Source organism: Schistocerca serialis, unplaced genomic scaffold, assembly GCF_023864345.2.
Source record: "Schistocerca serialis cubense isolate TAMUIC-IGC-003099 unplaced genomic scaffold, iqSchSeri2.2 HiC_scaffold_1393, whole genome shotgun sequence".
NCBI classification, from domain to species: domain Eukaryota; kingdom Metazoa; phylum Arthropoda; class Insecta; order Orthoptera; family Acrididae; genus Schistocerca; species Schistocerca serialis.
The window spans coordinates 15,696,931-15,711,895 of NW_026047617.1; the positions used below are offsets into that span (position 1 = coordinate 15,696,931).

General features: G+C 41.3%; 1 protein-coding gene across 1 annotated transcript in view; it reads left to right on the forward strand.

Moving 5' to 3' along the window:
• LOC126442630 (mucin-5AC-like) overlaps window positions 1-14,390 on the forward strand; it is a 44,524-nt gene extending 30,134 nt beyond the window's left edge. The window contains exon 4 of the mRNA XM_050090717.1: window positions 14,370-14,390. Coding sequence (XP_049946674.1) covers window positions 14,370-14,390 — 21 coding nt within the window. The remainder of the gene's footprint in view (window positions 1-14,369) is intronic.
• The last annotated feature ends 575 nt before the right edge of the window (window positions 14,391-14,965 follow it).

Sequence of the window (14,965 nt, forward strand, 5' to 3'; positions counted from 1 at the left end):
CCTTCAAAGGGCACGGCCGACTTCCTTCCCCGTCCTTCCCTAATCCGATGAGACCGATGAGACCGATGAGACCGATGACCTCGCTGTCTGGTCTCCTTTCCCAAACAAACCAACCAACCGGAAAAAAAGGGGGCAATGTATGACCGGCAGCTCTGTTACAGGCTGAGCGCGGACGGATACTGAGTACTGGAGCTCACGCAACACTGTGCAGCCGCTGTGAGTGGCTGACGCGTGGGTGACGAAACAGTCCTAACTTTAAACTGCTAACCGCCATGACTTCCATCGTACATACTGGAGGAAAGACATTTGCACACTTGTGTGACTACATTTTCATACGTAAATTAAGCAAATTTCTTGAGTTGAAGTTAAGATGAGTGAGAAATAGATTGTCAGATTACTCAGACCTTAAATCCATTAATACCGGCACTCGTGAACACTGCTAAAATTAATTATAATCCTGTCTCTCGATGGACAAAGAAAATGGAGTTGTCTTCCATAGTGCACATTCAGACAAGTCCTGATCCTTAATGTATCCAATAGGTTGTAAGTTATACTAATAATTTCCCACTTCTGTTTCAATTGTAAATAAAAACCCGGGAAGGCACTTTAATCCCTGGCACCACAGTGGAAAGGACGATGTGCTGCTTGATGAACGCCGCAGACAGCTAACACAGAAAGTGAAAGCATCACGAAGTGTAGTGGTACGTTATTAAACTGTAATTGAACCACAATGAGTCAGAGGCTCTAACATTGTTTATTTTAACTTAACTGAAGCGGACACTCACTGTACTCATGTATTAGTTGTCAGAACTCATACTCAAGAGAATGTAAATTCTATCCCCCGAAGTGAGAAATGAACGTTCTCTTATTGTTATAAGCAAATATGTACCAAACTTAATAGCAAGATTCACATTTATGTGCATAGTTAAGAAATGAAGTAACTGATGAACAAAGAGTGAAAAACTTTATTTTGAAAAATGATATCACATATATGTTTATGTAATTTCAATTTATGTACTTCGTACGCCAGTAACATTGTGTCATGTCATGATCCTCATACCAAAAATCGCGAATAGCTCGAGTTAATCCTTCGACATTCCCTCTCTCCTCATGGAAGGCGGTGTGATCGCTATTTTTGACTTCATTAATACAACAAATAGATAACACTTTCAGCCAGAAGGCAGATACTTGTTTATAAAAAATGATTAATGTATAGTAAGATGTCGCATAACGACGGTGGAATATCGTAAATAATGGTATTCGTTGTCTTTGGGCGGCAATATAAACAGAATACGGATCGATATGCGATCCTTCACTATTTTTGAAATGGGTCTTCGCGGTTTGTTAATACCACCCAAGGGTGAATGACGGAAGGTGTGGACCAAAGGGATTTGAGGCATTTCATTCACTGTTTCCTTTTAAAAGTATTATCAATGTTATTAATAAAGGAGTGTTGTAAAAAAAATAGCTACAGGCCTTGTAAATCGCCTAACTGCATAAGTGAACTAAAAATAATCGTTAATATGTTTATTGTGTTCCTAAACTTCAACTCACAAATAGTATTCAGTTATTTACTAATTAATTAAATGTCTGTTCAAAGCAATTTCCCCACATAATCAACAAAACTTGAAACCAGAACTCAGTACAGTTCCTTGCTATTAAATGTCTGCGTAAGTTAATGGCCATACATAGTAACGTCTGAACAACAATTCAATTGTCCCTAAAAAAAACAACCATCTATGCATTTCTTTCCCATAATTCTGTAAACATGTTTATACACCTATAGCAAATGGCAATTACGGAAGCGTCCGATCCCGCCCATCTGCTTTGATCCATGACGTCACAAATATGGTGGAAACGACCATAAACCACGATTCCAATATGGCGCATATAAAGTCGTTACGTACACATTATGAGGACGAAAATACATCGAAAAACAAACACACACACTTTCCACAAAGCGCCTAATGACACTAACGGGACAAGCGCGGGAAATGGGGTGTTTTTGGGTGGGGGCAAACTAAATATAAAATTTAGACATCCACCCCCATACAAAACCATACAAAACCACACAAAACCACACAAAACGACGAAAAAAGCGACATCACAAAACTCTCCAAATACCACTAAACACAATATTATCCGGAATCGGACACTTCCCTTGACCTATATGGGATCAGGAGCTGCTGTTGAGCTATAAATTACGATCAAACACTTCCCTTGGCCTATATAGCTCAAAAACATCTCCCGATACCAATACCAACATACACAGCCACACTTTGGGATCGAACACTTCCCTTGACCTGCGCACTGTTTGTTAATTTTATCCGTCATATCCATTCCTGAACAAACAACAACCGATTAATTTTACTAAAATTACCACACGATGTACAGCGAACACTAAATTAACCTTCACACAAAATCGTTAAAACTCACTGAAGCGAATTCCACTACAAACACGGCCGACACTAACAATTCTGGATAACGAGCAAAAGCAAACTGAGCCCATTACACCACACAAATGAAGACCCTGAACATGCCACCAGAGAGCACAACAAGCCACAACACGACGACATCTACAAACACGCCACACTCGCATACCAAACTCCGCGCCGTCATGACGCCACACGACAACACCCTTACGTCACGGATCAAAGTCGACGCCTGGGATCGGACGCTTCTGTCGACCCAGCAAATGAACCACTTTCGGCCTGAGCCACCAACAACATAAGTCGTTCTCATTACCCACAGAGCCACTCCGAGGTACTGGAAGGAAAACGTAAGCCTTCCACGTGTAAACCAAAGGCACGGTTTCCCAGACTGCAAGCCGTAAGAAACCAGTCAACACGCTCCCGCCTCCAAACACAGGAAGGCGTCGGGCTAGTAAACAACGCCCGCTACGGTGGGCAAGCGCGACTACGTAACTGCTTGCCACAGTGGGTCGGTTCCTCCCGCAGCCTCTGCCAAGACCGGTGGCGAAATTAATGAAATTAGCACCACCTGTGGCACAAAGGGCAAGCAACGCAACAACGTAATAAGGACATAAATTATCTGCATATACAACGTGTCCAAAACAGCTGTCTACCCACTACTTTCAGCACCTCAGAGGACACCACTTAACATACTGCGCGGTATGTTTAGATGACTGAATTCAATCTGCGCAAAACCACAAACTTCCTGTGCATGAGCACACTACGCTTAAACTAAAGAGTATTAACTTAATACAACGTACAACTTGTAAATCTCCTGGTGACCGGCCTGGACTCGTGAAATGGATCTACCAACACATCACGGCCAATAAACCACCTCCGCTCTCCACTTGCGAGGCACAAATAGGATATGTCATGCAACACACTTATTAAAATATCTAAAACAGTGTTCGTTACAAGATTAACACTTAATGTCACAGGGAAAGAATCAGGAACATATCGGTTCGTTACAATAAACGCACAAATTACGTGGCTGAAAAGCACAACCAAGTCAGTGGCACACAAGAAGGGTAGTAATAGTTAGGCCCTTTATCATTTTCCCATTCAGAGGGGCGTAAAACAATAACACTGAATTGCTCAAATGCATTCATACTTCTCTGCTTAAGTGACTGACAACTACTAAGTTTTTAAATGCAGAACAAGTCCTCACAGGATAAACGCGGCCTTACGCAATGGACTCCTAATAGCAATGTCAAGCGTCCAAAGCACATTGCTCAATAAATACACCACAACGGCAAACACACTCAGTAATCGCCAGAATGATGGACACTAATGTGATGCCATTGCGAGCACAGTTGGTTTGGATATAAGCAGCATTTTGTTCTGTCACAGAACCATAGAGACGAGAATGTAGTCACAAGAAGCAAACGGTAAATCGATCATAAACAAGGAAGCAGCATGCTCCAGACAGCATCGGCGCCTCTACCCATCTAGTCCGCCGCAAGCGCCCAAACACAATCAGGTAGCGTGGCGAACTCTGCCCTCGCCACCACCCACGGCTTCACGCTCCGCGCACTAACGCCCATCCCACTGCTTCTGCTCGCCCTCCAAAACCCAACTACTCGACTCTCCCAGGTGCCTCGCCGACTTCCCCCGCGAGGGGGCGCCACTTCTCCCTTTCCTCCGCGATACGGCGATAATATTACACGCGGTACGTTCGATAGATCAAACCCGAGCCGTCACGGCTCAATTTGTTCGCTGGAGAAGAAAAACAGTACAAGTGTTTAGCGCTCAGGGCTTCATTTGTTAACTAACACCAGATTTATGGCGGTCTGATCTAATTCTTTACTAAAAAATAAAAACGTGTTATGTCTAAGTTTGAGTGAAGTGTAAAAAGAAGAAGAACTGTTATAACTTATCGTGACGAGTCACGGGTGACTCGAGAGGACAATGGCTATCTATATAAAAGAGCGCTCAATGGACATGAAACGGACATAAAAATCTACCGTCATTGTAGTACTAAGCATAAGGTACGATATATGTTTTAGTTATAATAAATGTTCTGGAAATATTGAATCAGTTAGCAGTGCTCATTCCTATATCTCCTCAGGAAAAAGCATAAGTAAAGTGAAAATAATATTAAGATAACAGACTCCATGATCAGCAGTCCAATGTGCGTGTTACATTGACGATAAAACAGTTTTTTTTTTTTTGTCTTCTTGCATCAGCTTTAACATCACACAAAAGGGAAATTCAATATTACAGTTGCTTTTGCGCCCTTAAAACAATTTCCTAAGGGACCAGAAAGTTCTTGTCATAACAAGAACTTCAAGATCGTACATACGATCACACCCGGTCGTGAAGTAATTAGCTAGCGTGCTATTTATTAACACATTGCATTATCGTCTTTCTGTGACTACTTGCAGTTTCGCGTGGCTTGAAGTAAAGACTATTCACATTTCGTAATGCAATATTTTAGGATAATGGTCAACCCATGATTCTTACGCCAATTGTGACTGATGTTCAATGGCAAAGTTGTAACAAAATAAGAGTGATGGAATTTGATAAAACATTAAGTGAAATCTCAGAGTGCTGCTTTCGCAAGGTGTGATGGACATAATGGAAGTTGGGAGATGAAGTACTGGCGGACGTAAACCTCTGAAGGTGGCCCGTGAGTCGTGATGGGATGGCTCAATGGCTGGAGCATTTGCCCACGTAGGGCAAAAGTCCCAGTCTGGCATACAGTGCGCCAATTTAAAACTTGCTGTCAGATTAGAACACTTTGCTACAGAGCGAAAATGCATTCTGGAAACTTAACGAATAGTTTATGGGTGCAATTTCATTTTTGTTTTATTATACATTAGTGGTAGTTGTTGTGGTCTTGAGTCCTGAGACTGGTTTGATGCAGCTCTCCATGCTACTCTATCCTGTGCAAGCTTATTCATCTCCCAGTACCTACTGCGGCCTACATCCTTCTGAATCTGCTCAGTGTATTCATCTATTGGTCTCCCTCTACAATTTTTACCCTCCACGGTGCCCTCCAGTACTAAATTTGTGATCCCTTGATGCCTCAGAACATGTCCTACCAACCGATCCCTTCTTCTAGCCAAGTTGTGCCACAAACTCCTCTTCTCCCCAATTCTATTCAGTACCTCCTCATTAGTTATGTTACCTACCCTGATATAAATAAAGACATTTGAATATTGTCAATGCAGCTAACACCTGATCGGTGGAAATTTCAGCATAGTTTGGAAATCTAATGATCCCAAAAATTTGCACACTCTTAGCAGCGTATTTTCTCGTGTTCTGCAGTAGGAAGTCCTACAATGAGTGAAGCTGAGTTAGTGAAGAGCTCAAACTAACTGACATGAAGTGTTCTGGCACCTGCTTTCAAATTTACAAAGGGTGTAGTAACAATGCTAAACAATCGGTCTGTGGAAAACGTTGTCGTTCTGACGTCAGAGTATATACAGAGCAGACTGCTATGACCTAGGCCTTCTTCCAATCTATAAAAAGGGTAGAAAAATCGGACACACATAATTACCAGCATATTTCACTGACATCGATTGGCTGTAGAATCATGGAACATATTTTGGGTTCAGACATTGTGACCTTTCTAGACTCTGCTGTTTCCTGAAACAAACCATGCTGATTTCTGTAGATGAGCTTCTCAGTCATGCGAGACACAGCTGGCCCTGTTTGTGCATGATATACAACAGGCTCTAGATATTAGTTCCCAGGTTGGTGGCATATTCCTCCACTTTTTGGAGCAAGCGACAGTGCGGAATTGAGTCAAACGCCTTTCAAAAGTGCGCGCTTACAGTGTATCCGATGATATACGTTGTTGGATAGAAAGTTTTTTAACAGACAGAGAGCAGTATGTCGTTCTGAATGGGGTGACTCAAAACAAGCAATCAGGTGAGCCCCAGGGCAGCGTAATAGTTCCGGTGCTTGTTACGATTTACATAAACAATCTGGTTGGTGGTATTGACAGCGGCGTTAGACTGTTTGCCGTTGATGTTTTAGTCTACAGGAAAGTAGTATCACACGAAAGTTGTGAACAAATCAATGAGGATTTGCAGAAAATAAATGTGTGGTGTAATCACTGGCAGTTGTCTCTCGATAAGCGTAACCTACTGCGTATAACAAGGCGAAAACCCACATTGATGTAAGAGTACAAAATAAATGCCCAGTCTTAGGAAGCGGTAACATCTGTCAAGTACCTGGCTGTGACTGTTCGAAATGATCTCAAATGGAATGATCAGATTACACAGGTAATGGGCACAAAGCAGCGCGGAGCAGACGGCACACCACAAGAGAAGCGGTACTTATAAAATTGTCTTAAGAGAATTGTACCTTTATAGTGTAAAGTGTTGACATAGTTAAGATGCCCCAAACTAATGAAGTTGCGTCATCCTCCGCTAATGGTAAGACGTCAGTGAAGGAAGCCTTACGTATTGTTTCAAAAGTGTTCGAAGGGAATAAAAAGGATTTAAGGGAATCTACTAGTTCGAATGCCGCATGTACATTTTCGATAAAGCCAGAGGAACACGAAACGTTACTGAAGTTCGTTAAAGCAAAGATAACCGGTGAGGCCAAGTCGAGACTGCAAGTGCACGAGCGCACCGGGACGTGGCAAGAGGTGAAACGCGTTCTAGGAGAAAACTATGCGAGTAAGCGTACCATAGACTACTTCGCATGTAAGATTTTCCAAGCAAGACAGGGACAGGGGGAACCAATTGCATTTCGTCTATTCGGCTTGTCCAGATTCCAGAGAGATTTTCGAGAAGCAGTAAACAGAGTTACGGCTAGAGAAAACTTGAAGGGTGCGATAGAACTGGTTGATTCCTTAGGAAGAGCCTGCTTTATACAGGGATTAAGCAATGATAGAATACAGACAATAGTGAGAAGCAGAGGCGACGAAATTACGTTGGCAGCAGCAGTGGAGGTGGCACTGCAGGAAGAGAGTGCGATATTGTCCGTGAAAGAGCTGGGACTAGCCCCGAGGGTAACGAACACTCGAAATGAGGAAGCGGTAAAAAACGATAACGGAACAAGTATTACAATTAGCGGCAGTGTTTGGCCAAATCGAAGAGGAATACGAGCAGATGATAAACGTCATTGTAAATGCTCAAACGGGAATACTGCAGCCTCACATAATTAATCCAGTCCAGATTGTGAAATATCTAAGTTTAATACGAGACGAACTAAAAGACGTGAAGTTTCCTGTTCCTCTCGCCGAGTCGCCTCTTGTTAAGAATAATTGATTTAGATGTTTTCATTTCCGGTAGCATACTAGGGTACCTAATTAAAATTATTATTATCTATTAAAGGAATGTTAATCTCCCATTACCAAAAGAGATCCCAGATTTGAAAGGAAGGTACGTATACATACAGCCAGAGAAAGAATTTCTACTGATAGTACGCGAAACTTTCTACGGATGACCTAAAATGTAACGAACTGCCTTTTGGATTCATCTAAGAATAGGCGACTGTGCAGACAGTCATTCGCATTGCTATCGACATTCGACCATGAGGAATGCGAAGCCAAATTGTTACAACCGGTAAGAGAAATTCCAGAAGATTGATTCAGTGCGACTATTTTTCGCACACAGAGCCTTTGGATCCATCTAAACAGTAACGAATGGCTATATGTAGCTCCGAAGGGAGAAGGACTAACACAAACAGTATTATGTGGAAAGGAACCCCCAAAGGACTTATTAATGAAAGGGGTAGGAAAAATAAGTTTTTATAGTAAATGTAAAGGGCATGGAACGAGAGTGTTCATACAAACAGATAAAGAAATTCATAGCAACGTAACAAAGAAAGATATAATACCTCAAATTAATTTAGAATTTGACTGTTGTGTTGTAAACGAAGAAAATTCTAATGTTAGCATTGAGACATTTTTCTTAGCATTGGATCAGGTAGTAACACAATTAGACGATTCGAAAATCGCTGGGAAAAGACTGGATGATGTCCAGCGAATGGCAGAAAGGCAGGAGGAAGAACTAAAATATTCCAGATATTTTACACATTACTCAATAACTACATATGTTATTATAATAAAAATGACTATCGCTTAGCTACATGTTTCTGTAAAAACTGTAGATGCTGTAAAGAATGCTTGAAAAGCTTATGGAAGTACTTTGACGATAGTAACTGTTGTGGTAAAGTATGTATAAGAAACACCATAGTAAATCAGTACCCAGAGAATAGCTAATAAAGAAACTGAAGGTGCAGTAATATATGAAAGATGTGCGAAAAACCAAGAAGAGTCAGTTCTGTTCAGAAACAGGCGTTAAGTAAAATCAAAAGATAAAATATATTAAAAGTGTCTTATGGAAAAAACACTAAAATTGATTTCACCTTTTTATGTGTTATGAAACTGTACCTACTATGTAACTGTAATGACCAACGTTGAATGAAAATTGTATTTTGTATCAATGCTTTAACAATGTACGTTGATAAACGTATGTTTGTTAATTGTAATCGTATCAATGATTTGTAAAAAAATGTACCTTGATAAATGTATGTATAAAATAATTGTGTCTAACAAAGAACTTAATGGAATTAAGTGTACCGAATGTGTATGAAAGAAAAAAAAACATGTGGAGTGTTGATGTAAGCAAATAACCCAAATAAAATGAGAGAATCACAATTGACGCTACTCTGAGGAGTAACGCCAATTTCCCTGGCGGGGGAGGTGTTGTAATTAGACTTGGCTTGTTCCTGCGGTTACAATCGTTTCAGGCAGTACGCTGAGAATAGTACGTAGGAAGGAGTTAAAATTGTAGCGCTGGACGCCTGGCGTGGCCGCAGGGTCGGCCGAGGCGGAAGTCAAACTGTTTGTTGGGCAGCGGCGCTTCATAAGTCAGCAAACAGCCAGCAGATACAAACGAAGGTCTGTGCTTATCACGAGTCCCTACAATCAGTTAAGGAGTATAAACAGAAAGCATTTCTGGCTAGAGAGAGGTCTGGGAGTGGAGAGAGGAAGAAAAAGAGGGCCCTTGGTGGCGACGGCGCTACGTCGTGAGGAGCCAATGAAGGGCTCAGGACGCAGTGCGTGACGTGACCATATAGGGAGAGGCGCCTCTATCCCTCCACCCAGCCTCTGAAGAACAATAGCAACAACAATACTTCAACGATACCAAATACGGACAAGTTGCCTTCGACGCCTCGTCATGCGAAGCGCAGGCGGGGTCGAAGGGGGAACGCTAACAAAACTCGAGAGCAAGCAGCTCTGCGGCCGTCTTGTCGGGAGATTGTCGAGTAGTTAGAGAGTGATAGCAGCAGCCGACTTGGGCTGGGGAACGGGCTGTAGGCAGGCAGCCGGAGATAGTCGCTGGAGCGCGTCAGGGCGTAGCCGCGGGACTCTAACGTAGGGCGCTGGGAAATATTGCTGAGCTTCTAGTGGGCAGTCGGAACGGTGGAGTCAGTCACCGTCTCTGTGTTAGACTTGGCCTTCCTGTGAATACAGCTCACCCTGACTGCAGTTTATTCTGAATGATTGCAACCACGACGCAATGTATTAAAGTTAGCAAGACTTTAATTCTACCCGCTTCCTGTCTCCCTCTCACTAAGGTCAACCGGCTAAATCCCTTTCACGAACCGTGCCGCTCAATCCCTCGCAATACCCACGCTTGGGAAGCGACAGTGGGCTCATGAACTAACAGCTCGAAATAATTTTCAGAGAATGCGTTTAGCACAATTTTGGAAGATATTTTATGCGTACCTCCGGAATTGAACATTAATTTACCCTCGATATGTTGGCGAAAATACGTCACCAACTATTATTGTACGTGTTTGAAATTAAAGATTTCTTTGAACCTTTCAGCAACTGTATCATTTGAACTGGGAGGTCGGTAAAAGGATCCAATTATTAATTTATTCCGGTTGCCAACAATGGCCCATACTAACTCACAGGAAGTATCTAACTTGACGCTAAATTGAAGTAAACTACTTCTGACAGGCTAAACATGGTTGGCGGTGACGTGTTTGTTGCTATCTTTTCGGAACACCTTTAGGTTCTTCGCAAAAATTTCGGCTGGGCTTATATCCGGCTTTAGCCAGCTTAGAAAGCACTGATGCTCAAAACGTTATATTAGCGCTTGGAGCTCTGGTACTTTCCCAACACAGCTACGACAATTTACGACTGTTATACCGATGGTTCCTGTATCTACGTTCTTCCTGTGTTCAGCCTGCACTCCTTGTGACTGAAGCACTTCTTGTGTTTTCCCTAGTTCTCTAACCTAAACAACCGCCCAGTCCATGCCACACAGACTCTGCTACCCGTGTAACTGCCTCCTGCGTATAGTGGACACCTGACATATTCAGCAGAACCCGAAACCCAACCACCCTTTGGCACAAGTCGGGGAATCTGCAGCCTACACGGTCGCAGAACCGTCTGAGCCTACGATTCAGACCCTCCACTTGGCTCTGTACCAGAGGTCCGCAATCGGTCCTGTCGACTATGCTGCAAATGGTCAGCTCTTCTTTCATCTTACAAGCGAGACAGGCAGCCTTTACCACTTCTGTTAGGATCAGAAGACATTCTCTCTGGTTTCGTGCGGCTAAGTGACAGATTAGAGATTAGATTAGATTAGATTAATACTAGTTCGATGGATCATGAATACGATATTTCGTAATGATGTGGAACGAGTCAAATTTTCCAATACATGTCATAATTAAGTTATATTAACTTAATTATGTTGTTAAATTAACAACTTTTTTGTTTTTTTTTAATTTTTTTATAATTTTTTGTTTTTTCTTTTTTTCTTAATTTATATCTAAAAATTCCTCTATGGAGTAAAAGGAGTTGTCATTCAGAAATTCTTTTAATTTCTTCTTAAATACTTGCTGGTTATCTGTCAGACTTTTGATACTATTTGGTAAGTGACCAAAGGCTTTAGTGGCAGTATAATTCACCCCTTTCTGTGCCAAAGTTAGATTTAATCTTGAATAGTGAGGATCATCCTTTCTCCTAGTATTGTAGTTATGCACACTGCTATTACTTTTGAATTGGGTTTGGTTGTTAATAACAAATTTCATAAGAGAGTATATATACTGAGAAGCTACTGTGAATATCACTAGATCATTAAATAAATGTCTGCAGGATGATGTTGGCTGGACAACTATTATTCTGATTACACGCTTTTGTGCAATAAATACTTTATTCCTCAGTGATGAATTGCTTGCATATGGCATCATATTTTGGGGTAATGAGAGTAAATTAGCTTACTACGCCTATTTTCAAACATGCAATAGGGTCATTGCAAATTTTGGTGATAAACATAAGTAGCTGAACTCAAATGTTTCAGCAGATCATCAATGTGTTTCTTCCAATTTAGTCACTCATCAATGGACACACCTAAAAATTGTGAATATTCTACCTTAGCTATATGCTTCTGATTGAGGTCTATATCTATGAATGGTTTTGTGGCGACGTCATTTATCCACTGCGCCAAAAACAGCAGGTGAAAGCTGCAGTTGATAGATATTTATCTTTGCCGTAGTCAGCTTGGTTACGAGTTGTTTATTCTTGTTAGTTTTTGATCTGTGCTTGGAAAATAAAATGTTTTCTCATATTATGAAAAAAGCTGTTACTTCATAAAATATAAAGGCTCCCAAAGTTTCACTGAATTTTGATAAGTCACAGTACATACAGTTCTGTACAGTAAATGGTATGAGAGTCCGTTTACAAGGAACCACTTTGTCAATAATGTCTTTCAGAAAATTACTATTTCATCAGTTAATTCTTGTTTGTCAGGTGTGATTACTATACTTGTATCATCAGCAAAGAGAACTAACTTTGTTGTTGTTAATATATATTAATGACTTGCCGTTCTATATTCATGAAGAGGCAAAGGACCCAAGACCAACCCTTGTGGAACCCCATTCCTGATAGTTCCCCAGTTTGAGGAATGTGCTGATCTTTGGATATTATGAGAACTGCTCATTTCAACTTTTTGCACTCTTCCAGTTTGCGACAGTGCACAAATGGTTTAATTCATACCTCTCATGCCACAATACTCGAGCTTGTCTAGCAGAATTTCATGATTTACACAATCAAAAGCCTTTGGGATTTTTTGTGATCTCTCAATGGGTGGTGTTCGGTTATTCAGATCATTCAAAATTTGATTGGTGAAAGCATATATGGCATTTTCTGATGAAAAACCTCTCTGGAAACCAAACTGTAAAAATGAAGTACTAACAAAATGTCAGGTATGTGAAGCTACTCTTGAATACATTACTTTCTCAAAAATTTTGGATAAAGCTGTTAGAAGGGAGATTGGACGGTAATTGTTTGCATAAAAAATGGGATAGATCTGATGCCAAGATATAACAATAGCATATTTCAGTCTATCAGGGAAAATGCCCTGTTCCAGAGAGCTATTACACATCATTAGTACCGACGTGACCAACCACCTGCAGTTGGCTGCACCCTGTGCTCTTCATGGCATCTGGGAGGACCCTTTCCACATCTGGAATGACTCCAGTGCTAGCAGTAACTGGGTTTGCCACCGGTGAGGAATGATTGGAGGACTCTGACATGCTGAACTTGCGTCGGATCCCCACGGCTGGCCCACAACAGTGGCGCCAATCCACTGCAGCCTCAAGCTGTGAAACCGAAGCCATCACAACCTGAAGCTGAGAGCGAAGTGTCACCAACTCGCCTCGCATCAGCACACAACACTCGCAGTCCCTGACCGTGGAAAACTAAACTATTCAGATAAACGGACTATCGGTACGTCCTGCGCAACTCTACTGTAGACCCTGACTAAAACGCACGAACTGTGTCTAGTAATAGGCAGATATTCAAAAACCTAATTACCGAAGCACTCAAGTGAAACTAATAGATATAAAATTTACACGCAGAAACTCATGAAACAAAACTAATACCCACAGTTCTCGCGTCTTCGTTTGCGTCAGAAAGTAACATGATAATGTGACATATTACCAGTTCCTTATCAGGGGCAAATTATTTAAAGCACACAGATGGTACAATAAAATTCGCTCCTGGTTAGGAACTCTTAAATGACACAAAAGTGGTTTACTTACCTTTTGCTGCGTCTGTCTCGATCAGCTACCGCTGCCTGACACACTGGTTGTAGCGTTAACTCCGAAGAATGGTATGATGTATCATGCAGTGTAACTTGCTGTGACAGTGCGAGAGAGAGAGAGAGAGAGAGAAAGAGAGAGAGAGAGAGAGAGAGAGAGACAAAGCTTTGTTTATTACTCTGTGGCGGTCAGTGCTCACATAATTATTCTTAGGAGATAGAACTTTTGTTCTTCTTAAGAGTAAAAATTTTAGGAGAGGAGAGCCATTCTTGTGATGTAAAAATCGACACCATTGCGAGTTTTTTATTCACATTGTAAAATATACGTGTATATGGAAGGAAATCAGCTAATAGAACAAATAAAATATTGTTCATTTCAAGAAGGTACGTGTTATTATACACCCAGCGATATACTGCTATTGTGATTTACTAATAAACACCAGCTTGAGAACAGTTCCGACGGGAGCGTTCAGTTCTAGTGAAATAGTTCGATGTTTTCTTCGGAAAAGAAGTCACTTCATGGATCATTCAAATCCACAATAGATTGTTACATAGCAATCAGTACCTGGACATTTCTCAGAACTGAAAGCAGAGCCCCGAAGAATATTTCTCCGTACTTTGGTTACCACTTTCAGCTCGACACGGTATCTACAGCATCTGGAGCAGATTTCTACAACAGCGGAAGCGTGTAATCGCTATCAGTTTCACACACCGCCCTGTATGTATTTACCCACAACAGTGAACATACAGTTACTCACACACATAGAAAGACAATACAAGGTGGTGTGGGGAAACATTTCAGTATAAAGGTCCTGTAGAGCTAAACAGTAGTTAGCCTAGTAGTAGTAGTGGTAAACAAAAAAATTTTTCTTTTTTTCAGAGGCGTCTTTATAATGGCTAGTAGAGAGAAGCATTCCGTATGATCTCACGAATGTGTTAGATGATGTTCCTGGCAACCCCTACTCATGTCACTAGCTGCTTAACACAAACTAACAAGTGTTGCAATTAGACGAGAAGCTTTTTATAGCTTATTTCGTAATTATTTTACTTACTCAGAAGAGTTGTGTAAGATGAGTAACAACTGGCTGTAACCTTAACTGTTAGGATTAGGACTTGAAATTTCGTCAACGACACGTGTTTAACGAACAACTTTGTTCTCTGTCTGTGTGTGTTCCTTGTTCAGTGTGCGGTCCTTTTATGAATAAACACTGGTAGGACAACTGTGTACATAACATCATCTGTGGACACCAACGATATTATTTGGTGGTAAAATGTGAGTCTCAACACGCCCCCTCAATTTATACGCACTGGTATAAATCGATGAACTCGAGTCCTTAAGTTTGTGGTTCTAGGTTCGCAGTCAGGGTCCAACAACACACATCTCATGCTTCGGCGCAGGAAGGGCCTTCGTCAGCACGTCTGCTACCACGTTTTCTGTTGACCGATATTCCAGTTTCAGTGGATAATCTTGCAGGG